The sequence below is a fragment of the Bos indicus genome, chromosome 1, assembly GCF_029378745.1.
Source record: "Bos indicus isolate NIAB-ARS_2022 breed Sahiwal x Tharparkar chromosome 1, NIAB-ARS_B.indTharparkar_mat_pri_1.0, whole genome shotgun sequence".
NCBI classification, from domain to species: Eukaryota; Metazoa; Chordata; class Mammalia; order Artiodactyla; family Bovidae; genus Bos; species Bos indicus.
The window spans coordinates 132,589,198-132,615,461 of NC_091760.1; the positions used below are offsets into that span (position 1 = coordinate 132,589,198).

At 38.7% G+C, this 26,264-nt stretch overlaps 2 protein-coding genes across 6 annotated transcripts in view; both read right to left on the reverse strand.

The window, feature by feature from the left end:
- Positions 1-19,230, reverse strand: part of IL20RB (interleukin 20 receptor subunit beta) — a 49,884-nt gene extending 30,654 nt beyond the window's left edge. The window contains exon 1 of the mRNA XM_019962038.2: positions 9,747-19,230. Coding sequence (XP_019817597.1) covers positions 9,747-9,819 — 73 coding nt within the window. The 5' untranslated portion in view covers positions 9,820-19,230. The remainder of the gene's footprint in view (positions 1-9,746) is intronic.
- Positions 19,231-19,364: 134 nt separating this feature from the next.
- Positions 19,365-26,264, reverse strand: part of NCK1 (NCK adaptor protein 1) — a 76,372-nt gene continuing 69,472 nt past the window's right edge. For all 5 annotated transcript variants that reach the window (XM_019962042.2, XM_019962047.2, XM_019962051.2 and 2 more), the window contains 2 exons: positions 21,949-22,661; positions 19,365-20,060 (listed from right to left, as the gene is read on the reverse strand). In XM_019962042.2, coding sequence (XP_019817601.1) covers positions 19,866-20,060; positions 21,949-22,661 — 908 coding nt within the window. In that variant the 3' untranslated portion in view covers positions 19,365-19,865. The remainder of the gene's footprint in view (positions 20,061-21,948; positions 22,662-26,264) is intronic.

Consider the following 26,264-nt stretch of genomic DNA (forward strand, 5'->3'; position numbering starts at 1 on the left):
CTCCTTTCACCTATGAGAGGTTTTAAAATCCCCTCCAGTTGTTTGAGAAGGCACACGGTGGTCCTTAGAACGCAATTCAATGGAGAAAAACAAAACTTTGTCATCCACCCAGCAATCTCATTAACAAGAAATGTCATCGAAGAGCCAGGAGTAATATGTATTGAAGTCAAGTCCCTGAATAAACCAGTTAATAGACACTCTCCCTGATGTAAATAAGCAAATACAAAAACAAAGAATACAGTTAAGGGACTTCCCTTGGTGGTCCAGTGGTTAAGACTTCACTGTCCAAGGCAAGGGGTGCAGGTTCCATCCTTGGTCTGGGAGCTAACATCCCACAGCTCTCACAGACAAAAAATACAAAATGTAAGACAAAAGTAACATTGTAACGAATTCAATAAACACTTTTAAAAAGTACTTAAAAAAAAAAAAAAAAGAATACAGTCAAGGGGGAAGGGGAGAGTAAGCTTGTAGTGAGAATGGGAAAGACACATTAGCCATAGGGAGGAGGGTACAAAATGGGGAAGTTTTTTGCTCAGCCACACTGGGTGAGAATTCTCCCGGGAGCTGGAGTGAGATGTTGGAATATCTTCTGGTCATTTGGTTCCTCTGAATAGTTACACTCTTGTCACTATAGAGAATTATTCTCTTTTAACCGTCTGACTCAGTATCTCAAGAAGGCCCATGGGGTGGAGCCTCTTGGATGGTGTTTTCAACAAAAACTTGAGCTGGGTGACTGTGACCTGACTATTAAGATTTTGGTGCTCAGTGTGGCAAAACTAGCTGAGCAACATTTTTTGCACAGAGCTGCATTCACAAAGCTGATCCCTTTTTCTTGTGGCCTGTTCATTTTCTATTGCACTGCAATATATTTCCACAAAGGCAGTATCTTAAAACAACATAGATTTATTATTGTCCAGTTCCATAGGTCAGGAATCTGAATCAGGTCTAACTGAGCTAAAATCAAGGCGTTGGCAGAAGAGCAGGCTCCAGGGAAGACTGTTTTCTTGCCATTTCCATTTGCTGGGACAAGGCCCCACCTTCTTGCGCACGGCCCCTCTTTCCTCCATTTTCAAAGCCAACAATGGCTGGTTAAGTCCCTTTCATGTTTCAAATATTTCCCTGCCTCTTTTTCTGTCCTCCCATCCCTCTCTCCCTGGATCCAGGAAAGCTTCTCAGCTTTGAAGGACTCATATGATTAGATTGGGCCCATCCAATAATCCAGGATAATCTCCTAATCTCAAAATCCCATAACATTAATCGCATCTTAATGTGGGGGAAAAAAATCCCCTTTTCCACAGGGTAACATATCCACTGGTTTCCAGGAATTAGAGTATGGACATCTTGAATTCCCCTGGTGGTCCAGTGGTTAAGACTCTGTGCTCCCAATGCAGGGGTAGGGGTTCAATCCCTGGTCAGGGAATTAAGAACCCACAAGCCACACAGTCAAATAAATGTTTTTTGAAAAAGAATGTGGATATCACTGGGGGACCATCATTTTGACTACCACTACAGGGGCTTGCACTTTAGGGGACACTGGTACTGCAAACTGACATGACATGTCTCTCAATTACAGTAGATTATTTCAAGAGAATCCCCTTGTATGTGATCTGAACAAAAGAGCAAGGCCGAGCCAGGACATGGCTGCTAAACAAGTTGCTGGCATCACTTGCTGCCTAGTAACTAGTGCCCACATCCCAGCTTCAAAAGGTATGCAAACCAGTTCATGCCTCAGGAAAGTGGTCTATTGTTTCAGGATCTTGAAGTATGGTCTGCATCAGCAGCAGCACAAAACCCTGCAACCTATGCCCTACTGAACCAGAATCTGCATTTTAACAAGACACACCACCCCAAATCCCAGGTAATTCATAAACATTAAAGTTTGAGAAGCACTGGTATATAGAGGTTAAACTAACCTTTCTCAATCTTGGCTGCCCATTACAATCACTGGGGAAGAGGCTTTTAAGTTTTATTTTGAAATAATTTCAGACTTAACAGAAGAGTTACAAAATAGTACAGAGAGCTCCCATATACCCTTCAGTCAGTTTTCCACATGTACACAACCAGGAAACAAATATGACAAGGAAGATATTAACATTGGCCCAATATCCATAATGAAGCCTCAGTCTTTATCTGAATTTCACCAAATTTTCCCGTAAATCTCTTTCTCTCTTCCTTCCTTCCTTCCTTTCTCCCCTCCTTCCTTCCTTTTTCCTTTTTTCAGGAACCAATCCAGGTCCTACATTTAGTTGTCATATCTACTTAGTCTTCCCCAGTCTGTCCTCAGTCTTTCCTTGACATTTTTGACAGGAACAGGTCAGTTGTTTTGTACGATATTCCTCAGTTTGGGTTTGTCTAACATTTTTTCATAATTTGATTATGGTTGTACATTTTTGCCATGTACTCATATATCTTAGGACTGGTGGAGTTACCCTTGACCACTTGGTTAAGGCAGTGTCTTCACTATAAAATTACCATTTTCCCCCTTATAATTAATAAATAATTTAGGGGAAATACTGTGATACTGAGCAGTGATTCTTTCTCCTCAAACTTTCATCCATTAATTTTTATATTTATTGGTGGATGATACTTGCAACAATCATTGCTATGATGTTCTCGCAGTGGTTTTGTTGTGTTCATTGGAATTTTGTAAGGAAGAGTTCTTCCCGCTCTACCATTTGTGATTTGTAATAATCAGTGTGGACTCATAGAAATTTACTTTATTCTACCAATGTTGATTATGTTACTCAAATTGTTCCATCTTCGGTTATTGGGAGCTATTTTGGATTTTGTGTGCTTTTGACTTACTTTCATCTCTCCTTCTCTTTTTTCATGTTGTTTTTATTAATAGACTTTTAATTTTTAGAATAATTTTAGATTTATAGGAAAAAGTACAGACAGTAAGTACAGGGTTCTTGTAAACCCTTCACTCAGCTTCCCCTGATGCTAACATCTAATATAGTCATGATATACTTGTCAAAACTAAGAAACTAACATTGATATGTTACTTTTAATTAAACTCCAAACTTTACTTGGATTTTGCCAAATTTTCCACTGATACTCTTTTCCATCCCAGGTTCCAATCCAGGATACTTGTGGCAGCTTGGCCCCCATCCTTCTTTGAGCACTTCCTTCATTACCACAAGATGCTCCAAACTTGTATTTTCTCTTCCCAGTTATGGAATAAACCCTTCTCTAAGGAGTCTGACCCAGGAAGTTTTTAAAAATCCCAGAGCCAAGGCAGCACCCTAGATTAATTAAGTCAGATTTCTGGCTTTGAAATCCTGGCTGCTGCTGCTGCTGCTAAGTCGCTTCAGTCGTGTCCGACTCTGTGCGACCCTATAGACGGCAGCCCACCAGGCTCCCCCGTCCCTGGGATTCTCCAGGCAAGAACACTGGAGTGGGTTGCCATTTCCTTCTCCAATGCATGCCAGTGAAAAGTGAAAGTGTTTGTATTTTTAAAAGCACTCCAGGTGATTCCAATGTGCATTTGAGATTGAGAACCACTGACCTAGACCTTACTTCTGGGGCCTGAAAGATAGTTAAAACTATGAGTGATATATGGTATCACTTTTATATGGAATCTAAAATACGACAGTAAAGAACCTGTCTATGAAACAGAAGCAGAATCATGGACATAGAACAGAATGGTGGTTGCCAAGGGGGAGGGGATGGGGAAAGGGGTGGAGTAGGAGTCTGGGTTAGCAATGTAAGGTTTTATAAATAGAATGGATAAGCAACAAGGCCCTACTGTATAGCACTGCTACTGCTAAGTCACTTCAGTCGTGTCCGACTCTGTGCGACCCCATAGACGGCAGCCCACCAGGCTCCCCCGTCCCTAGGATTCCCCAGGCAAGAACACTGGAGTGGGTTGCCATATCCTTCTCCAATGCATGAAAGTGAAAAGTGAAAGTGAAGTCGCTCAGTCGTGTCCGACCCTCAGCGACCCCATGGACTGCAGCCTACCAGGCTCCTCCATCCATGGGATTTTCCAGGCAAGAGTACTGGAGTGGGGTGCCATCGCCTTCTCTGGTATAGCACAGTGAACTATATGTAATACACTGCGATAAACCATAATGGAAAAGATATATATGTATAACTGAATCACTGTGCTGTACAGGAGTAATTAACACAAAATTATAAATCAACTATATTTCAATTTTAAGAACTATGAATGATAAATCCTTAGACTTGAGCGTATTTCCCAGTAGGCTCTTATGTTCCCTGAAGACAGGACACTCTGTTTTGTTCATCTTTAATCAGCACCTAATCCAGAAACTGGGACATAGTGGGTGCTCAGAAATTTAAAATGAATGAAAACAAAATACGTGAACCAAATCTTGGCTCAGTGAAATTGGCCTCAGCCTGAATTTTTTTCCCCTCTGATTCCTATCTAATTCAGATGACCGTTATATCTACTACTGGGGCAAGAATCCCTTAGAAGAAATGGAGTAGCCATCATAGTCAACAAAAGAGTCCAAAATGCAGTACTTGGGTGCAATCTCAAAAATGACAGAATGATCTCAGTTCATTTCCAAGGCAAACCATTCAATATCACAGTAATGTAAGTCTATGCCCCAACCACTAAGGCCGAAGAAGCTGAAGTAGAACGGTACCATAATGACCTACAAGACCTTCTAAAACTAACATGAAAAAAAGATGTCCTTTTCATCATAGGGGACTGGAATGCAAAAGCAGGAAGTCAAGAGATATCTGAAGTAACAGGCAAATCTGGTCTTGGAATACAAAATGAAGCAGGGCAAAGGCTAACAGTTTTACCAAGAGGATGCACTGGTCATGGCAAATACCCTCCTCCAACAACACAAGAGATGACACTACACAGGAACATCACCAGATGATCAATACTGAAATCAGATTGATTATATTCTTCGCAGCCAAAGATGGAGAAGCTCTGTACAGTAAGTGAAAACAAGAGTGGGCAATAACTGTGGTTCAGACCATGAACTCCTTATTGCAAAATTTAGACTTCAGTTGAAGAAAGTAAGGAAAACCACTAGACCATTCAGGTAGGACTTGAATCAAATCCCTTACTATTATACAGCTGAAGTGACAAATAGATTCAAGGGATTAGATCTGATAGACAGACTGCCTGAAGAACTATGTACAGAGGTTTGTAACATTGTATAGGAGGCGGTGATCAAAATCATCCCCCAAAAAAAGAAATGCAAAAAGGGAAAATGGTTGTCTGAGGAGGCCTTACAAATAGCTGAGAAAAGAAGAGAAGCGAAAAGCATAGGAGAAAAGGAAAGATATACCCATCTGAATGTAGAGTTCCAAAGAATAGCAAGGAGAGATAAAAAGCCTTTTTAAAGCAAACAATGAAAAGAGACAGAGGAAAACAACAGAATGGGAAAGACTAGAGACCTCATCAAGAAACTTAAGAGATAACAAGGGAATATTTCATGCATAGATGGGCACAATAAAGGACAGAAATGGTATGGACATAACAAAAGCAGAAAATATTAAGAAGAGGTGGCAAGAATACACAGAACTAACCACAAAGTTCTTAATGACCCAGATAACCACAGTGGTGTGATCACTCATTTGGAGCCAGACATCCTGGAGTATGAAGTCAAAGGGGTCTGAGGAAGCATCACTATGAACAAATCTAGTGGAGCTGATGGAATTCCAGCTAAGCTATTTCAAATCCTAAAAGATGAAGCTGTGAAAGTGCTGCACTCAATATGCCAGCAAATTTGTAAAACTCAGCAATGGCCACAGGACTGGAAAAGGTCAGTTTTCATTCCAATCCCAAAGAAAGGCAATGCCAAACAACATTCAAACTACTACACAACTGTACTCATCTCACCCACTAGCAAGGTAATGCTTAAATCATTCAAGCTAGGCTTAAACAATATGTGAACCGAGAACTTCCAGATGTACAAGCTGGATTTAGAAAAGGCAGAGGTACCAGAGATCAAATTGCCAACATCTGTTGGATCACAGAAAAAGCAAGAGAATTCCACAAAAACATCTACTTCTGCTTCACTGACTACACCAAAGCATTTGACTGTGTGGATCACAACAAACTGTGGAAAATTCTTAAAGAGATGGTAATACCAGACCACCTTACCTGCCTCCTGTGCAACCTGTATGCAGGTCAAGAAGCAGCAGTTAGAACTGGACATGGAACAATGGACTAGTTCCAAATTGGGAAAGGAGTATGTCAAGCCTGTATATTGTCACCCTGCTTATTTAACTTATATGCCAAATACATCATGCAAAATGCCGGACTGGTTGAAGTAGAAGCTGGAATCAAAATTGCTGGGAGAAATATCAATAACCTCAGATGTGTAGATGATACCTCCATTATCGCAGAAAGCGGAAAGGAACTAAAGAGCCTCTTGATGAAGGTTGAAGAGGAGAGTGGAAAAGCTGGCTTAAAACTCAACATTTAAAAAACTAAGATCCTGGCATCCAGTCCAATCATGGCAGATAGATGGGAAACAATGGAAACAGTAACAGACTTTATTTTGGGGGCTCCAAAATCACTGCAGATGGTGACTGCAGCCATAAAATTAAAAGATGCTTGCTCCTCGGAAGAAGAGCTATGACAAACCTAGACAGGATATTAAAAAGCAGAGACGTTACCTTGTGGATAAAGGTCCGTATAGTCAAAGCTATGGTTTTTCCAGTAGTCATGAATGGATGTGAGAGCTGACCACAAGGAAGGCTGAGTGCTGAAGAACCGATACTGTTGAATTGTGGTGCTAGAGAAGACTCTTGAGGATCCCTTGGACAGCAGAGAGATCAAACTAGTCAAATCTGAAGGATTTCAAGTCTGATTTGAATTCAACACTGAATATTCACTGGAAGGACTGATGCTGAAGCTCCAATACTTTGGCCATGTGATGCAAAGAGCCAACTCATTGGAAAAGACCCTGATACTAGGAAAGATTGAAGGCAAGAGGAGAAGGGTACAACAGAGGATGAGATGGTTGGATGGCATCACCGACTCAATGGACATGAGTTTGAGAAAACTCTGGGAAGTAGTGAAGGACACGGAAGGCTGATGTTCTGCAGTCCATGGGATCGTGAAGAGTCAGACATGACTGATCAACTGAACAACAACAAGAGTTCCTATCTCACATTAGACCTTTGTGCCCTTCTGAGGTTTACGCTCACCACAAAGTCCTCGGGCAAATTTCCCCAGCAGAAAACCTTGCATCTTCTTCCTTGCATGACTCCACACTGGCTTTCTCCTCAGGGGGTCTGCTGTCAATTCCCCTCATTTGGATCTGCTTCTGTCACTTTTACCTCAATAGCCCTTCTGGCCAAGTGTCAGAAAATGTAGAAGCATCTTCTTTATTACTTTCACTTTGTGCCTCCAACCTTTTCCTGTCCTGCTTATGTGCCAGCTTCTTCTGCAGAGAACTAAAAGTGCACAGGCTCTGTGGGCACCCAAACCAGGCTCAAATCCCAGTTCTCCAACTTACAAGATGTATACTCTTGTGTAACTAACTGAATCTAAGTCTGTTCCCTAGTGTATAAATGGGGATTATATCACCTCCTTTGCAGGACTGGTGTGAGATGTCAAGAGAATGTTTTTACTAATCTAGCACACAGTGTGTGTGCATAAATGGCAGTTGTGATGGTCACTGTTGTTGCTGTTTTTATTATTATTATTGGTAGTGGGAATCAGTTTCTTGAATCACACAAATTACTTGAAAGGGACAGGGCAAGGCAAAATAATTCTATAAAAGAGAGCAAGAACTCTACCCATCTCTCCCAAGGATCTAGAGTAATAGTTCATTTAGATGTTGCTGAAATCATTTCAGGCTTCAACACAATTCAGAGGAAATGATCAAAATCACATAAAGGTAACCTCAGCTAAAGCAAATATTTGCTGACACCACCACCAGTTTGCACAACCAACAGATGGTAACATGGGGTGGGCACCCTGACATCCTCAGAGTGCCTTTGTTTGCATAACGTCGTTTGACACCTCCCAACCACAAGGTAGCTATTTTGACCATTTTACAGACAAGGAAATTGAAGTGATGTGATACATTCACTGAACTAGCAAGTGATAAAAATCAAGACTCACCCATAGGTCCTTCTCACTCTGACATCCTTGCGGCTTCTAGCACGTTTTTTTTTGGGGGGGGGCGGTGGGCAGGGAGAGACAAGGATAGTGGTGGTTGTTTTCGTTTCCTTGTTTTTCTGTGCAAGTTTACAGGTATCAGAGGAGTACTCACCTCTAGGTCTGTTTAAAATAGTTTTCCTTAAAAGGCTGGACTGCTTCATTGAAGAAAATGTCAAATTAACAAATGGGTCAAGGGGATCAAAAAAACATAAATTTCCTGTTAAAAAAAATTAGGAAAAATATGCTGGCTTTTCCCCTTCTCATGCAGCCTCCCCATCTTCTCCCTTGGGCTTAGTGGAGGAGTAGTTTCCTGGCAACTTGTTTGTCCCACCAACTAATCAATCGATCAACTAACTAACCAATCAACCAACACGCTTAGCCTATGCTATGGGCCATGGGGACACCAGGAAAGATGCCTTGGCCCTGCCTTCAGGCCAGTGTAGGAAACAGAAATAACCCACTGAAACAGAATACACGGGGTCAAGGGTCAAAGGAGAGAGGTCTGGTATGGATCTGCAGGAGCAGGGTCCCCCTGGAATGATGATGGGACGATGGGTTTGGGGTGGAGTAAGAACTAGAGATCGAGCTTCTGGTGGAGAAGAACAATAATAAAGTCCAGGAGGAGGAAATGAGGGGGTTACATGCCAACTGTGAAGACAACAGCTGCCTGTGGCCTATACTTGTTTACAAGGAGCTGTGAGAAAGAGGATTGGAGTCTAAATACAGTGGGTCACGAAACAAAGAGCAAATTTACATATCACGTGCTGAGACACAGAGCTGTGAAGGGCTGTGAGCTACACAGGCATAAATTTGATGTTTAAGTCAGCTCCAAACATCTGCTAATCACCTTGGCACTGATTTGTTGCCTGATTTAAACTCACTGGATGATTAGTTCTCAATGTTACCCCCAAAAAAGAAAAGAAAGTATGAAAAAGAAAGTATTCAATATACCCATCAACAGTGCAAAGTGTCTAGTACCTTGATGTATTCAAATTAGAAATTTCTCTTAAATGCTGACAGGAAGAAACATCAAAAGCAAAAGAGCTGCGATTTCATAACAATAAAACATGTAGGTGCAAGCAGCCAGAAATGGAGCAGAGAAAATTATGTAATCTTAACTGGCAGGCAAAATGCTCCAAACCAAATACTTTTAAAAATGTTACAGAGTACCTGACCAGGAGAGGAATCCAATTTTCATAAGTCTTAGACCCAATATTAAGGTTGCAAAGTATGTCTTCTTATTCGCCTGTGTTTTGTTAGAATCTTTATTTTACTTAAGCCTCTCCTTACAGAGAACATCTCTGAGGCACAAACAGAAAGATTGAAATAATACTGTTTTGTGGCTTTTAAAACTCGATAATGAAATGAATAATAAAATGCATGTGGATCTCTGCTCACCCTCAAACTATTTGTTCTGATGCTTTATCTTTCTAGATTGCTCTGTGGAATTTAACAGAAGTTTCTTAATAGAATGCAGGCCTCTTCTTTGTGGGGATGGAGGATTAGGAAGTGAAAAACCTTTTTAAAAACAGACATAAGGTGATCTATACATATATTACAACCCCCCCTGGGAAAGCATTTTTCAGTTTCTTAACCTATAGTTGAATCCCAGCCTATTGGCAGTATTCCAATTAATACTTACCCACAAACAAACAAGGAATCAAGGCGTAGGAAAACCACATGATAAGACTTGTCTTGATTTCTTCTAGAACCATTTTGAGGGTCGGTGTTTGGCAGACTCAGCTTGACCTGGAATGCTGTTTCCTTCCAGAATGAAGTATGCTTTCCATCTCAGCCATCCTTGCTTCGGGACACAGATGTTGGAGCTGAGTCTGAGTTGCTGTAAAGCCTGAATTGTTCTGGAAAGAGGAACCAGCCCGGCTCCGAAGAGGCAGGCTGTGCAGCACCTTCCTTTCCGCCTAAACCTAGATATTGCGTCAAGTGGGAGTGGCCTAGGAGAGTTCCAGAGAAAAGGTACCTGGGAAGCTTAAGCGTGGTGGGGGGAATTCCCTGGTGTTCAGTGGTTAGGACTCTGTGCTTCCACTGCAGGGGACACAGATTCGATCCCTAGTCGGGGAACTAAGATCCTGTGTGTAAATAAAGTTAATATTATTGTTATCTTTTTTAAAAAGATAAAAAATCTGCCTGGATCACAGGCTCTAACCTGGGGGACCCTGGATAGACCTCTAGAGGTCTCCTGGGCAGTAGCAGGCAAGATTATCTGACCCTCTCATTATAGCTGTTCTCTTTCACAAGGCTCCCTCTTGTGAGTTCATTGGAGGTGGGTACTTTTTTGCTACATCTCCACTTCAGAAGTAGAGATGTTTAAAAAAAATTTTTTTAAATATCTTTTTGAAAGTCAGGAGATGAAGAATATATAGCTTCATATTTGTTTGCATTTGCAAAAAGAAAACCTGGAAGGAGACAGAGAAACTACCAAGGTTGTTTATCTGGGGGCAAAGGGAGTAGGAATTGGGAAGATGGAGGAGAAAAATGGGAACCAGACTCTTTCCAGTAACTTGTTTGGGGAATTTTAAAAACTGTTTTTATTGTGGTAAAATACACATAAAATTTACCATCTTAACCATTTTTCCATATACAGTCAGTGGTATTAAATACATCCAAATTGTTATACAACCATTACCACCATCCATCCCCATAATTCTTTTCATCTTGTAAAACTGAAACTCTATACTCATTTAACAGTAACTCCCCTTTCCCCCCTCCCCCTGGAAATCACCATTATATCTCCTGTCTTGACGATTTTGACTACTCCAAGTACCTTGTGTAAGTGGAATCCCGCAATACTTGTCTGTGACTTGCTTATTTCAAACAACAGTATAACGTCCTCAAGATTCACCCATTTTGTAGCTTATTATAGAATTCCTTCCTTTTTAAGGCTGAATTATGTTCCATATACCACATTATGCTTATCCATTCATTGACACTTGAATTGCTTCCACATCTTCGTTACTGTGAATATAATGCCGTTCTGAACAGACGTACAAATATCTTGAGACTCTGCTTTCAACTCTTGTGGGTGCTATGTATCTTTTTATATTATTTGATTACTGAACCATGTGAATGTATTATTTAACTTTTTTTTAAATTGGAAGGAAATCTTATAAGGTTTGGCCCCTTAAAATGTCAGCTTTTTAAAGTCTCTAAACACTCTACATGTGCAAATGCATTAGTAAAAAGAACGTGAATTTTAGAGTGCAACATTTTAGTTACAGTGTCAGATATTATTTGCAATATAACCTTAGGAAAGTTATTTATTCATTCAACTGCCATTCACTAAGGGCTTATATATGCTAGATACTGGAAATTAATAGTTCCTGACCTCAACCACAAACTTCCCAACTAGTGGAGAAAATGGACATAAGAATAATCACAAATCAATATTGGAAATGAAGTGACAGAAATGTCATCAAAGGAATATAGGAGCATTAAACAGAAACACCTAACCCAGCCTAGGGGATCAGAGAAGACTTCCTGGAGGAGGTGACTTTAGGGCTGAGTATTAAATGCTAATAAAAATCAGCCAGCTATAGTGTGTTTAGGAAACCCAAAGAAGTTTGGTGCAACTAGAGAACCAGGTTGGAGTAGCAAGAAATGGGGCTCATAGGCAGACAAAAAACAGAATTTGAGAGAGCTTTGAATGCCTTGTCAAGGAGCAGTTTATCCTGAGGCAATGAGAATTAAAGGGACTCCAATCTGATCACATCATGCTCTGTATTTGAGTTTGAGAAAGTTTATGACTAGGGTGGAGAAAACAGTGAAAGCGGCAAGACTGGAGGCTGGTAGGTGAGGAGGGAGATATTTTGGTCAGTCAGGTGAGAGATGTTGGCTTCCACTCGGTTTTCCCATGTCTCGAGAGAGAAGCGAACAAATTCAAAACTTGGAGGTAGAATTGACAGCTCCTAGACATGGAGTGGATTGGAGGAGGAGGCAAACATGATTTTCAGGTCCTAGGTTTGAGTAACTAGGTGGTGACAGCAGCTTAACCTAAATGTTAAGGAGGGTGGGGTGGCAGCAAGGTAGTCAGTGTTGGGGATGGTATAGAAAAAGTGTGCTTGTGTTCAGTTTGATACACTTGAACTTGAGGTGCTCCTAAGGACTGGGGGATGTAAACGATCCAAATGTGAACGATCTTTGTCTCAGTTTATGAGTGTCAGGGCACCATTTCCCCTACCTTCAGCATTTCAGGGGTAGCTGAGACTAGAAGTGGTGAGAACATTCAGGGAGGGTATGCAGATTAAGGAGGTGGGTGGGTATGCTCTTGATCAGCATTTAAGAATGAACTGACAAACGAAAAATGGCATAGAAAGATACGGGGAAATTAAACAGGTCAGAAAGGTGGTTCTGGACAGACTACAGTCCTGGAAACAATGAGGGAAGGGGTGGTCACCAAGTGGGAGTGCAGAAGAAAGTCACTTGATCATCAAAAAATGTCTCCAAGATTTATGTCACTTAGAAGGTCATTTGTAACCTCAGTAAGAGGAGTTCCAGTGGAGAACTTCGATCAGAAGTTAGATGGTTGTAGGCCGAGGAGCGTGTTGGAAAAAGTAGTGCTCTCTTGATGTGAAGGGGAAGACAGCAACTCCATGAGCCTCATTTTTATAAAACAACGATGTCTTGCCTAATAGTTGCGGGAATTAAAGAACGCAGACAGAGCACACTAGCACAGTGCCAGGAACACAACAGGTCTTCACAAATGGCTTATTGACCATTTGTTGTATTAACAATAAATACATTAGGGGTTATTTGCTCTTACTGGCTGGACCTTTGTAGGCTGCCCATCTTTCAGTTTGGACCCTGGATCAGCAAAGAAAGGCTTCCAGTTGGCGACACCTATTAAGAGGGTCATCAAAAGCATGGGTTCTGGAGCCAGACTGTCTGGTTTGGCGTTTCGGCTTCGCCATTTACTAGTTGTGTTTTTTTTAGCCAGCTCTTTTAAGCAATCTGTTTTAATGTCCTCCTCTGCAAATTGGAAAAAAATTGTAATAGTACCTAATTCATAGGGCTGTTGTGAAGATTGTATGAGACAGCACATTCAGGACAGGATCTGGCAAAGTTAAGTACACAATAAGCATTAGCTGTGTTTTTTAAAAACGTAACGGTCAAGAACACTTGCTGCCCCGTCTCCTTGATCCCCACATTATAGATATAGTATATATACGATTTTAAGTCTTTCAAGTTAAGATTTCATTCCCTACTTTTCAGATGAGGACACCCCTGAAAATTTACTGTAGACCCCCAGAGCTAGACAGACAGGAATTTTGACAGAGATCTGCCTAACTCCAAGTTCTTTTCACTCACCTTACTGCCTCCCAATTAGCACCAAAAGAGGGCTTGCAATGTGTATGAGGGACATAAAACAATGAATGATCTAGATTAGCAAGGGCTTGAGAGGACAGTCCTTAATATGGCATTTCAAGGATGTACCCACTTAAGATTTGGATAGGAGATACATGTTTGCAGTTAAGCATTCCAACTGAGAGGATGGCATGGGTAAGGCTCAAGGATGGAAAAATCGAAGGAAAACAGACTGAGGATGAAAAGGTAAGTAAACAGAAAATGGGAGAAAGAACAAGACTCATTTACTTATGCTGTAGGGAAAGGAGAGTTGTCCACTAGACTTTGAAATCCTAAGGTATTTAGCTCAGTCTGGACATGAGTCCCTGTCAAGATCCCCTGCCCACCACTGCTATTGACAAGGCAGTACTGCCTGCCAGTCCTTCACAGTCCACTGTAAGGACTCTGAACTCTGCTCAGCAGACTTCTGGGGCGCTGAAGGGTAATGCTACCTTTTTGAACGCTACCAATGCTTTTGAATGACAGTTCATCTCAGGACTGGCCCTTGAATCAATGAGGAGCTCAGACCATCAACCTCTGCATGGGCCATGCCACTGGCTGAGAATTTCTGGAGGGCTGCGCCTCACCTGCTGGCCACTCCCCTTGCCTGGACATGCCTGACTCTGACCATGCCTTTTTCTTCTGCCTCTGAGGAACTTCCCCCTCTATACCTTCGCATCAGTCGGTTGTGATCTATTGGTTGGTTGGTTGGTCTATACAATCTGCCAAAATCGAACTATCCTCTAACCTGCTGCCAGGACTTCTCAGATTAATTCCCACAGCATTCCAGAGCTGAAGATGATCAGTCATCTATGTCTGAAGATGAACCACTGCAAGAACAAAGCTATTTCCTATCCTAAGTACAGTCTACAAATAGGAATTCGTTTTCCCATTACACTATTTGCCACTTGAATGATTATGGAAGGAAAAGCAAGGAGATAGTTTTTTTTTTTTTTTTTTTTTTATGGAAAGGCAAGACAGTTGGGAGGGAAAAGGCAATTGATGTTCAAGGAAGAAACTCCTAAGCCCTCTGAGCCCCGTAAGTGCTGGGATTAAACTGAAGCAAGGGAGGCCCAGGGCACAAAACTTGACACACTACTCTTAAGGTTGTACAAACTCAGGGTAGGTCCTGGTGCTCTGGCACAGACCATGAGGTCAATTAACTGCAATAATGCTTCCCTGCTCTACTTAGCACAAAATAGTCCTCTTCCCTTTAACCAAAGGAATATGTCTATGTCCTGTGTTTCAGCACATCTGACATTTCATTGTAACCCCATCTCAATTATTATTTTTCTTCTGCAAGTAACACAGTGGGTATTTAAACAGTAGAATTTGCCTTGTCTTAGATTTTTTTACTCCTGCTTCCACTGAGTCTGCTCCAGATGTAACTTTGACACACTTTCCAGCTCTCGTTTTCAGGATTCTTACAGCCCCTTTTCAACCTCCTCTGAACATACTTTACTTTTTCAATTTCCTGCCTGATTTATTGTCTGGCCACAGTGCAAAACATCAGGAATGTTAACCTCAATTCTTTCCTTCGGGTATGAATTAAAACCTTCAAGTCTGTCAACAAACTGTCCTCCTTCCTGTAGTTATAACTGATTCTTTTCTATGTGACACTCCCCAACAACTCAAGATGGAGAATCAGGCCTTATTCAAAATAGAACTTTGCAGTTAAAAGTTCCATGTCTAAATAAAACAAATACTTTATTCAATTTTACAATTTGAAAACCAGAAACAATGCTAACAGTGAAGATCTTAACATAATTTTTCAAATGATTTTGACTGCTGTATTTTCACTCATTCACTGGTTTAAAGCTAGTCACCAGAGATTAAGTGAAGCACACAGTACACTCAAGGTCAATCTTATGAGATCTCCTTTGACCATCCTGCATAAATTAACACCCCACTCTCACTCTCATCTTGCTCTGTTTTTCTTCATAGAACTTCTCCATTAGGCTTTACATTATTAGAAATGTACAGCTTTGGACAAATGTGTCCCTTCTCTTCACGCTCATATTGCTAGGTTAGAATGGTCTGACACCTACGCAAAATTATTTAACGTGAGGTGGCTGGATGGTTGGTTGATGGATAAGTATCTCCAAAACCTAAGCAGACACAAAACTATACACATAGATATAACTGCCCAAAAAGTATTTTTCTCATCTTGACGCCAAGTGATTAGCATATGCCCTGATGAAATTGTCTTCTACACCATCCCCCTTATCTATAGTCTAAAACATATCAAAGCAAGTGAAAGTCTGTTTGCATTACTTGTTCCAAGAAAAGACATTTATTCAGGGATCACTAATTTTTTCTACAGATGCTCAAAAAACATCAATTATAACCATTCCAGTATTTAACAGACTCTGTAGTCTCATTCTGGAATATACCTGTCTCCATAATTTCCCAAAAGCTATCTTCAAATGTTCTACAGAGTTTAATATATTTTCTGAGTCCAGAGATCTATTTAAAGCAATATCTAAACTACTTGAGATGTCTATTCTTGTCTGCTTGTAAGTTTGTTTTCCTGTTCAAAAGTCACAGTAATACATGGGAGAGAGGAAATTGAGTACTTTTTGTCTTCTGTAACTACAAATAAAATTTGCAACATTATTTCAAAATACGGAGACCAGCTTTCCCTGGAGATTTAAAAGCAGCTTAAAAAGTAACTTGAGAGGAACGTTTAAAAAATCTGCTAGGTAAACTAAATGTGTGAATCCTTTGTAGGCATCAGGCCAGTTCTGAAGTATCCAAGATAATATAAGTGCTCAAACCAACAAACATACTCTAAAAGACATGGTGGTTTATCTCTGTGAACAGGGCCAGTGGTAACAAAAACTCTTGCTCTCCAAAACCTTACTAAGTCCAATTTATGTTCTCGTTAAAGTCTCAGCAAACTATATTTATTAGTACTTCTAAATCAAAAGAACCCCTCACAGTAAACAAGAAAAATGTATTTCAGTTCTTTGGTCATTGGTTTTAGGTCATTTAACAGCAAGAAACTAGGGTGTGGAGTATGCATAGTGTGCTGGTCTGTTAAGAGTTTAGAAGATGAGAGTTAAGTCATATAAACTTGTTAAAAGCCAGTAGAACCAGTTTTTCAGAAGGAGCTTTCCTACTTTGCCTTGCGATAGAAAAAAACACGGATTTTCCCAAGCAGCAGTAATATGGCATTTTCAAAGAGTCCATTGGATGCTGTTCAAAACATAAAATGAGGATGTCATTTGTGCTGTATCAAATTTGCTTTATGTTAGAAGTGACTTCAATTGTGAAACCATTCAAAAACATTTAAAGAATCTAGATAAGACTACAAAGGATCTCCTTTTCTTCTAGCAAAATACTAAAGTGGAAAAGTTAAGGCATGCTGTAATATTTATTCCTAATTAATTTGGACATCGCAACTGAAATGTTTCTGCAAAATGCTAAGTTTTCAGATTCCAAACCTAAAACTCCAAGTTACAGGAAAAACAGGGAGTAACTGCATTTTGAGATTTGAACTAGCAGGATAAAGGTTGGGAAACACTGTTTTACGCTGTTTATCTTTAATGTATTGGTAAAAATATGGGGTGCATCCGTACTATCCAATGCCTTGTGAGAATTCAAATCCAGTGTTACCAGCTTCTCATTTTTCAGGGGAAACCAAAACTCTGTTTATGTAAACCCCTCCCCACCCCATTAAAAAATGTTAACAATTATTTTTTTAAGCATTGTAGGTTGAACTGTATTCCTCTTTGGTTGTATCCTGAAATGGGTTATCTTGCAAGATGGGGGAAGGGTGGTGACTGTGAGTTTTGGACTTTGTAACAGCAAAAAAGTGGCTGTCTTGCCAGGGGAAGATGTGCCTTTTTGCAATTCTCACAAATGTATCTACACAGACTGTAGTGGCCCTGCTTCTTGCAATCTCTAGATTAGATGACAAAATTAAAGCATTAAAGCTGGAGACAACTTATCTATCCACATATCCATGAGGACATCATTCCACCAACCAAAGCTAGGCATTCTATTCTTACAGCAATTACAATGGATTGCACTAAAGCCTTCTGATTTTGTTAAGTGCTTTATCTGTGACACACCATCTTTAAAAGTGCCAGGTGTTACTGTGTATAGTCAAAGGCGTGTAATATGTGTGAATATGTATTCAGCTGAACTTAAGGACTTCTGACTAAATAACAGATACAGCAACAATAGCTTTCTGTCACTGAGCTTATATAAAGTTCGAAATCCTTCTTCCAAGAATTTGAAGTTATTTGTAGAAGTGGGCTATGGGGCAGTTACGTGTGTTATGAATATTTAAATTGAAAGCTAAGCATCTCCTCACAGATGAAAGAAAATTTCTGTAATATTGCTCTTTCCAGGACTTTCCTACTAGTCTAAAAACAGGCACAATGAGGCCAATGTGTCACAAGGCAAGTGTACAGGCTAGGAATGAGGAAAAGTGGTTTCTAACACAAGTCCTGCTACTAGCTAGCTATGTAGATGTTTTTAAAAATGGTTCCAGTTCTTAAGAAAATTCATACTTTTAAAAAAAAGTCATTGATGTAAACATTGGTTTTAAGACTTTAAAAAAATTGATAAAATGTTGAACTACAAAGTTAAGTAGTGCCCAGCGAGGTTTCCATCATATAGTAAGAGCACACAATAGCTATTATTGGCACACATGGATCTCCTACAAATTCTCTAGTTATTATAAATCTAATTATAGCACAGAAATATGCATTCTGTTTCCAGTGCTGCTCCATTCCTTTTTCAAAATGCTTGACATCAGCTCAGCAGGGTTTGCTATAAATAGCTCATGTGTGTGATACAAAGTAGTAATTGAACCCATCGCTGTCCTTTCTTTTTTTAAACAAACATCCATTTTTTAAGTAAGGAAGACTGGATGGAGGGGAATCCACAAAGAGGTAGAGAATAAAAAGAAAGCATCAGATGTTTGTTTAAAATTAAAAAGTCATTTTACAACTACTTTAAAACTATTTTCCTCAATTTATATTCAAGTGATTTTACAGCCAAAAAAGGTAAGAATGTGACTTTTGTTTCCACTAAACTTGCCTACTCATAATTATCTTAATAAATAAAGTGGGGCTGAGAAAGATAATGAAATACAAACTAAAAGGCTTTATAAGCAGATGTAATAAAGATTTTAAAAACTGTAATAAAATGTTTATATTTGCTAACTCCTGATGCGTAGAGGGAGAAGTCAGGGCTGCCACCCAGTGGCAATCTAAGTCTTTAAATGATGTGAAGATTTAGAGAATTAAAAAACAAAATAAATCTAAAACCACCAAAATCAAGAATTTCATGAATTAGACAACTTCGATTTTAGAATCAGTAATTTTGTGTCTTAAATTTTCTCAAAGCATTAGCACATCACATCTTTTCCTCAAATACATATCAATTTTAGTGTCCTGGTCAATAAAACTCAAAGCTGAATGAAGAAAATAAAAATACTACAACTACTTTGCCTGATTATTACTGATTTTTGGGGGGGGAGGGTTGGTAGGGAGAGAACGAAGTATCTCATTGTCACCTACTTCTTCAAAATTTGGCCACAGCTTTTTTTCACAGTGACAAGATATAACATACTCAAAAACTAGACGCTTTGGTAAAATAACATTAGGGGGAAAAAGTAACACTATAGCATCCATTTACAGTTAAAAGCTAAATATCTTGAGAATGCTTTTTTCTCTTGAATAACCAGAGAGAAGTGGGGGAAAAAATTCATAGGAATTTGGAGATTTTTGTTTCCAACAGCTGTAAATTTAAATTGTACAAGATATATATTTTCTAACCTATGTCCCATATGGTTTGCTTTAAACTGAAAACAAATGAATTCTGAAAAATGACAGACACAACATATTTGGTATTTACAATGGTTTGTGACAAATATAATAGCTGAAAATAATGTCTAATTTTCCATTTATTATTGCTATTTAGTCACAGAAAAGATTAACTCTCCAAGAAATTTATTTTAGCATATGGTATGTTGATATAATAGATATAATAATTTTACATGAATAGAAACCACTGCAGAAGTAACTAAGGTGGTGCCCTTACAAGAAAATAAAGGAAAGGCGATAAAGACATTCTTTCATATAAAGACTTTTGATTTGCATCATTTTTTCAAAATATAAAACCTTAATATTAGAAGCAAGAGAAGAGCAAAGAAAACAATAAAACAGACCAAGGACAAGGAACTGCTCTATGCAGATACTTGCTGTATGTAGTATATATATATATATATGGGCTGAATTATAATAAAAATATTTTATGTATTATAGTCAATTCTCGTATAGAGTTAGAAACAGCAATTTCCAGTCAAGCATGACTGGACTGACATTTTCTCAGTCTTCAATTACATGACGAATTACAACTGTACAGCAGTTCGCTTCGGTCAGCAGTATCATGATAAATGCTTGATAAGATATAATTTTTCTCCTTGTTCACTTGTAAAAATTGGTGCCTTTTTGTAATGTTCTACAAGTTCTTCCATGGTACTGAATTTACGCTGCCCAATGCAGTAGACAGTCTCTTTTAGTTGTACTTTAAAATGCTTGTTTTTCCCTTGTGCTTTTAGTGATACTGAGAAATCATTTGGCTAGAAGAGAAAAAAACATTTTGAAAGACATCTATTAGCATTTTTATATAAACTAATAACAGCTAAAATGTGAGCACTTTAAACACCAGGCACAATGCTAAATTATTCACATGAATTATCTCCTTTATGCCTCAAAACAAACCCATTTTACAGATGAAAAAATAAAGGCTGAAGAGAAGTTGAGTTGTCCAAGTTCATCTATCTAGTTAAAAGAGCCAGGATTCAATATTGAACCAGTTAAGACACCAAAATCTCCCTAACACCATGGCAAATCCTTTAGTTTAACATTTGATTCGTGATCTTCTCTTCATTCAAACTACTAGAGAAACAGCAGAAAATCCAAGACATCCACCCCTTTTCCATTAGTAGCAAACAGTAGCTGTCTTACAGAATAGCTGATATATACTCTGAATTCTCAAAGATGAAGGACACAAAAATGAGAACTAATGTAAACCCTAAGAGGTCATAAAATCAAAATGCCTGTAACGGGGAAGAAAGAAATATAAACAAGAGCCAGGGGGATTATATAGGGGGAACAACAATGCATGGCCACTTGGCTGCAACTGTTGCCCTGTAGGAATACAGCTCAACATTGACAGGTCTTCCAATTTTAAAAGGGAAGTCTGATGTCTCAATTTTTATTTGAAACCTCCCAATATTTAAATACTGACAATGAATTCAAATGATTAAAAACACTGTGCAAGTCAAACAAAATATGCTTATTTGAGAGCTCTACTTTAAAATTTCTACTACTAAAAATACTGGTATATTTTGGCTAATATCTATGCTCAATTACCTATAAGAAAATACAAGGTATTCTGCAATCAAGCTACTTTCTTAGGTTTTTTCTTTTTTTAATTCTAACACTTCTTTGAATAGTCTATATCACCCTCTTATGCAGTTACTGTCAAAGTTTCAAACAGTGGGTTTCTTGGAAACATTTTATGGTTATTAACCACCCATTCCAGGGTCACTCCCTTCCTAGCCCTTCTGCCCACTGCTTGTCCTGGAAACCAGGGCCAGGTCAGGCATCTAACAGAAAACAATTCCCATTACTCTTCCCTATCATCAACCACCTGCTCTTCCGGTGGGGTTACATACAGACCCCCATTTCCTGAACTTCAGAGCAGGCGGTTCAATTAATTTCAATCTCGCTCGCTCTTCCCCCATCCCTTACACACATGCACGTGCAGGCGCACACACGATATATACACACAAAGCTAATACTAATCATGTAAAAATAGTGATATCCTTTATCAAGGAAAAATAAAGGTCATTTTTAAGGGAAATGAGTATTGTCAAATTCTAAAATCCTATACAGTATGCAAAAGAACCCACATAACTATTTTCTTATTCAATTTTTATGGTTTTACAATTTTATTGTTTCACTACTATGGGAACAGAATTTATCATTATTGTAAATGCCCTCCAAATATGGTGCATGTTCAAATGGGTTTTTGAGGTACCTAAAAGTGTATTCCAACTTCCAAACAAGTATTTATACAGAAACAAATATAGATTTTTTTCTAAATTCAGGGATTTCATTTATTATAAGGATGACAGTGTACCAATTATGCAATTTAAGAAATGTTTTTCCAGTTTTATCTACCGCGTTGTTCTCAGTGAAAAAGTCAGTGTTTAATTTTCTCCATTTTTCAGTTTAACGCAACAGAAATATTTCAGGAAGGCAAAACCAACAGAACTATACAAGGCCAAATAATCTTGTTTAAGGCTATATTTTACTAAAAATAAACATACTTGGAAAGAACATTGACTTTACTCAGAAACTTCACATGTTTAGGGAAGCCACTAAACCTCTCTGGTCTTCCGTTTATTTTTTTTTAATATTCAGGGCTCTATTTCCATTTACCTTTGAAAACCAACTTACCGAAGATTCACTATCACGAATGAGGAAATCACCTTCATGCCCTCTTTCATTTAATGCCATTTCTGCTTGGTGCCTGGTGACTTTCCCATAATACCACGGATTGCCAGCAAACTTTCCAGTAAGTGAAGGCCTAATGTAATCACACTGTGGAGGCGATGGTTCCAAACCTGATGTTAATGGGTTATTCTGCATAATGGTAACATAGTTTTTTGGCACCAGACCAACCATTCCATTGATCTTCCTGCATTTCCACCACTCAGGATCATTTTCAGGTTTTTCAATAACATCCATTATATCTCCTTTCTCAAAATTAAGTTCTTCATCATTGGACGAGCTGAATGGGTAAAGAGCCTGAACCACATGTAACACTTGCCCAGTATTTAGGTTATTGACGACTGCTGCTAACTTCTCTGACAAAGAACCCACATGGTCACCCAAAGGACTGTCGCCTTCCTCAGTCACATAGTTTGAAGGGAACCATCCAACTTGTCCATTGTAGCTACCCCGCCACCACCCATCACTGCATTTCTCCATAACGATCACCTTCGTCCCTTTTATCAATGATAATTCATCCTCTCTCTCTGCCATATAGTTAAATTTTACATAAGCAGGCATGTTGAGGTCATAGAGACGTTCCCCTGGGTCAACAAAGCTATCATCAGCAGGAGATGCAGAATCTGGCACACTAGGTTTTCTTTTCACTTTTCCAATGCCTGTTTAAATAAAAAAGGGTAATGAGAATATAAAACAATGAAAAACAAAAAACACCAATTCATTCATTACAAAAGGATCTTCAACTCAGTAACTAAGTTTTTTACCCTCCCTCCTCCTCTCCATGTCACTCTTCTTTCTTTGCATTTGCATTCTCATGACTTATTTATTTTATATAACTGCAAGTTTGTTACTTTTGACTCCCCTCATAAATTCTCTTTTCTCATGTTAAAGACCCTGAAGTAATTGTATAGCATCATTCTAAAGTTGCCCTAAAATTAATAAACTGTCTCTTAAATGTAAGTATTAAATTATTTCCTACATATCTACAATCTAAATACATAAAGGCTCCAGCAAACCCAAGTTCTTCTTTATTAACTAAGAGTCTATAACTAGCTGTATAAAAATTAAATAGTAACTTAAATTACAATTTGATATGCAATATAAAACTTTAGTTATGTCTGGGTAATCCTCCCATTTGCTTTCTTAGTTTCCAAGACTCAAGTTGCTCTATTTACTTCATGCTTATTTTATAATAATATACAATTTACTTGCTTATCTGTCTTCACCCAATTCACATATAAATAAACTCCAAAACAGCAGAGATTTTTGCTGACTTTGTTCACAGATATAATCCCAAGGATCTCACACAATGCCTTAGTAAACAGGAGATGCCTAATATATATTTGTTAAAAGAATGAAAAAAATAACCAAATGGTACTATCATCATAAATGTATGCTACAGCAACTTTAGCATATGAGTTTGTGTTCTCCTTTTACTGAAAAAACTAAGGCATCCTTAGGTAAAATTTCTCAAATACTTTCTATCTCAAAATTCTTTCTCATTACCCTTACTCTTTTTCTTCTGCCAAGTTCCCAACCTCTAATCCTTCTGGACTCTTAATACCATCTTTCCTGCCTCTTTTTGGGACTCTTGGCCATCCAGATGTGTTTTCCTCCCACTCACTCCCAAAGTCTAGAAAAACACTTAGATCACTTCTATTCCGGAACAGAGTTACACAACTCTGCTATTGTTTTTTAACTACATCATTCTTAAAAGGTTGTCTTCCCTTTTTCCTTCAACTCTTTCGCCACTCACTCACTCCTAACTCCTTATAATCTGGTCCTTCATCTCCACCAAAACTACTCAATTACTTACAGCTGTCATCTTTTCACAGCAAATCAGACCATTTTAGAGTCCTCAAGTCTTTTCAAGCTCTCTATACAGAACCAAGATCACAGATTACTCTCTACAACAATTTCTCCTTCTTTAATTTCCCCCAGAGTTTGTTGTTTTCCCCACTGACCTGTTTAACTATTCTTGTGTTCCTCTGTCTGGGCTCCTGTAAACCTTGTTATAAAAACTGCATTTTTACTTGCTTACTTGTCCATCTTAATAAAACTGTGTTTTATTAATAAAAAAAAACTTAATAAAACAGTGAGTTTCCTGGGGCAGTAAACTGGATTGTACTACCTTGTCTCTCCAGCACTTAGCAGTAACTATACTAGTAGCAGGAGCAAATGGAATGTCTGCTGAAAGAGTAAGTCAATGATTCCTTAGTTCAAAGTATTTCCCAAGATGCCATGCTTGGACTTAGCCTCTACTTCAAGGAAATCACTTTCATTTTCTGTAACTTCCACAGAGAAGATTCCAAGGTCTCTTTGCAGCTCCAAGCTTGAATTTACACATTACAATTCCAACTGCCACTGGTCATCTACAGAAGGCACCATGAGCAACTCAAATACAACCACCATGTCCAAATGAAAATAATCTCTAATATCCACAAATCAACTAAACCACCCCCCCCAATTTCCTTCCTTCTGGCTAATGATATATCATGATTATGAAAAATTTGTACATCAGGGATTTCTGGCACTGTAGGAACTCATCCTTCCAAAAGAGTAATTAATGAGCTCATGAATACTGTCAAAATCAACTTTTGTGGAACTCTAAAATCCAGTAAGGAGCTTAAAATAACTAGGGCAAGGCTTAATGAAGAAAGAAGCTGCTGCTGCTGCTAAGTCGCTTCAGTCATGTCCGACTCTGCGCGACCCCATAGACGGCAGCCCACCAGGCTCCCCCGTCCCTGGGATTCTCCAGGCAAGAACACTGGAGTGGGTTGCCATTTCCTTCTCCAGTGCGTGAGAGTGAAGTCACTCCAGTCATGTCTGACTCTTGGCGACCCGATGGACTGCAACCTACCAGGCTCCTCTGTCCATGGGATTTTCCAGGCAAGAGTACTGGAGTGGGTTGCCGTTGCCTTCTCCAAAGTTGTCTGCCTAAGTATCTCCTGTCAGAGAGAGTAATACAAATCTTTCTCACAAAGAATTGTAATTATGGGTTTCAACCTCTCAGGCAGCTACCTGAAGGACTGGCACAGTGGCTTGCCTTGCTTTCACCTGACTTGGAGCATTTTCAGGATTAGGGTGTTTTCTGCTGAAATTATTTAATTGATGCAGCAGCCTGAGGTAAAAAACATAAAAATCTTAAAAAAAAAATTGAGAAAAAAACTTTAGAAAGTTCCAAAAAGGAAAACTTGCATGTGCCATTATCAGCAACTACTTACATAGAATTTACGTTGTATTAGGTATTGCAAGTAACCTAGAGATGATTTAACATATATGGGAGAGTATGTGAAGAGTATATGCAAATACTATGCTGTTTGTACAAGGATTATCCTTAAGTTTTGGTATTTGCAGGGGATACTGGAACCAAAACCTAGCAGATACCAAGGGATGACGATACTACCCAAAGTGATGCACAGATTCAGTGAAATCCTTATCAAAGTATCCCCCTTTTTTTTCAGAAATGGAAAAAGCTGACCCTAAAATTCATATGAAATTGTAAAAGACCCCAAATAGCCAAAAGAAAATCTTAAAAATGGAAAACAAAGTTGGAAGACTCACATTTCCCAATTTCAAAATTTACTACAAAGGCACAGTAATCAAAAAAGTGTAGTACTGGCACAAAAGTAACGAAAAATAGACCAATGGAATAGAACCGAGTAGTGAAATAAAACCATACATCTTTGGTCAATTGATTTTTAACTCTGACCACGAGAAGGGTGCCAAGACCATTTTAATACAGGAAAGAATAGTCTCTTTAACAAATGATGCTGAGACAACTGGATATCCACATGCAAAAGAATGAAATTGGATTCCTACTTCATACCACATATAAGAATCAACTCAAAATAAATATGATGCAAATAAAAGAGTTAAAACTTAAAAACTGTCAGAAGAAAATTTAGGGAAAAGTCTTTCTGACCTTGGATTTAGCAACAGATTCTCAGATTTGACACCAAATAATAATAATAAACTATACTTCATTAAAAAAAAAAAAACCATTTGTGCAAAGGACACTATCAAGAAAATGAAAAGATAACCTACAGAATTAGAAAAGAATACTTGCAAATATAATTCTGATAAGAATCTATATCCAGAACATATAATGCACTTGCAGAACCCAACAACAAAAAGAAATACTTATCTCAAAAATGGACAACGGACTTGAATAAGTAATTCTCCAAAGAAGGTATACAAATACCTCAAAAGCACTTGAAGAGAAGCTCAATATCATTAGTCATTACAGAAATGCCAATCAA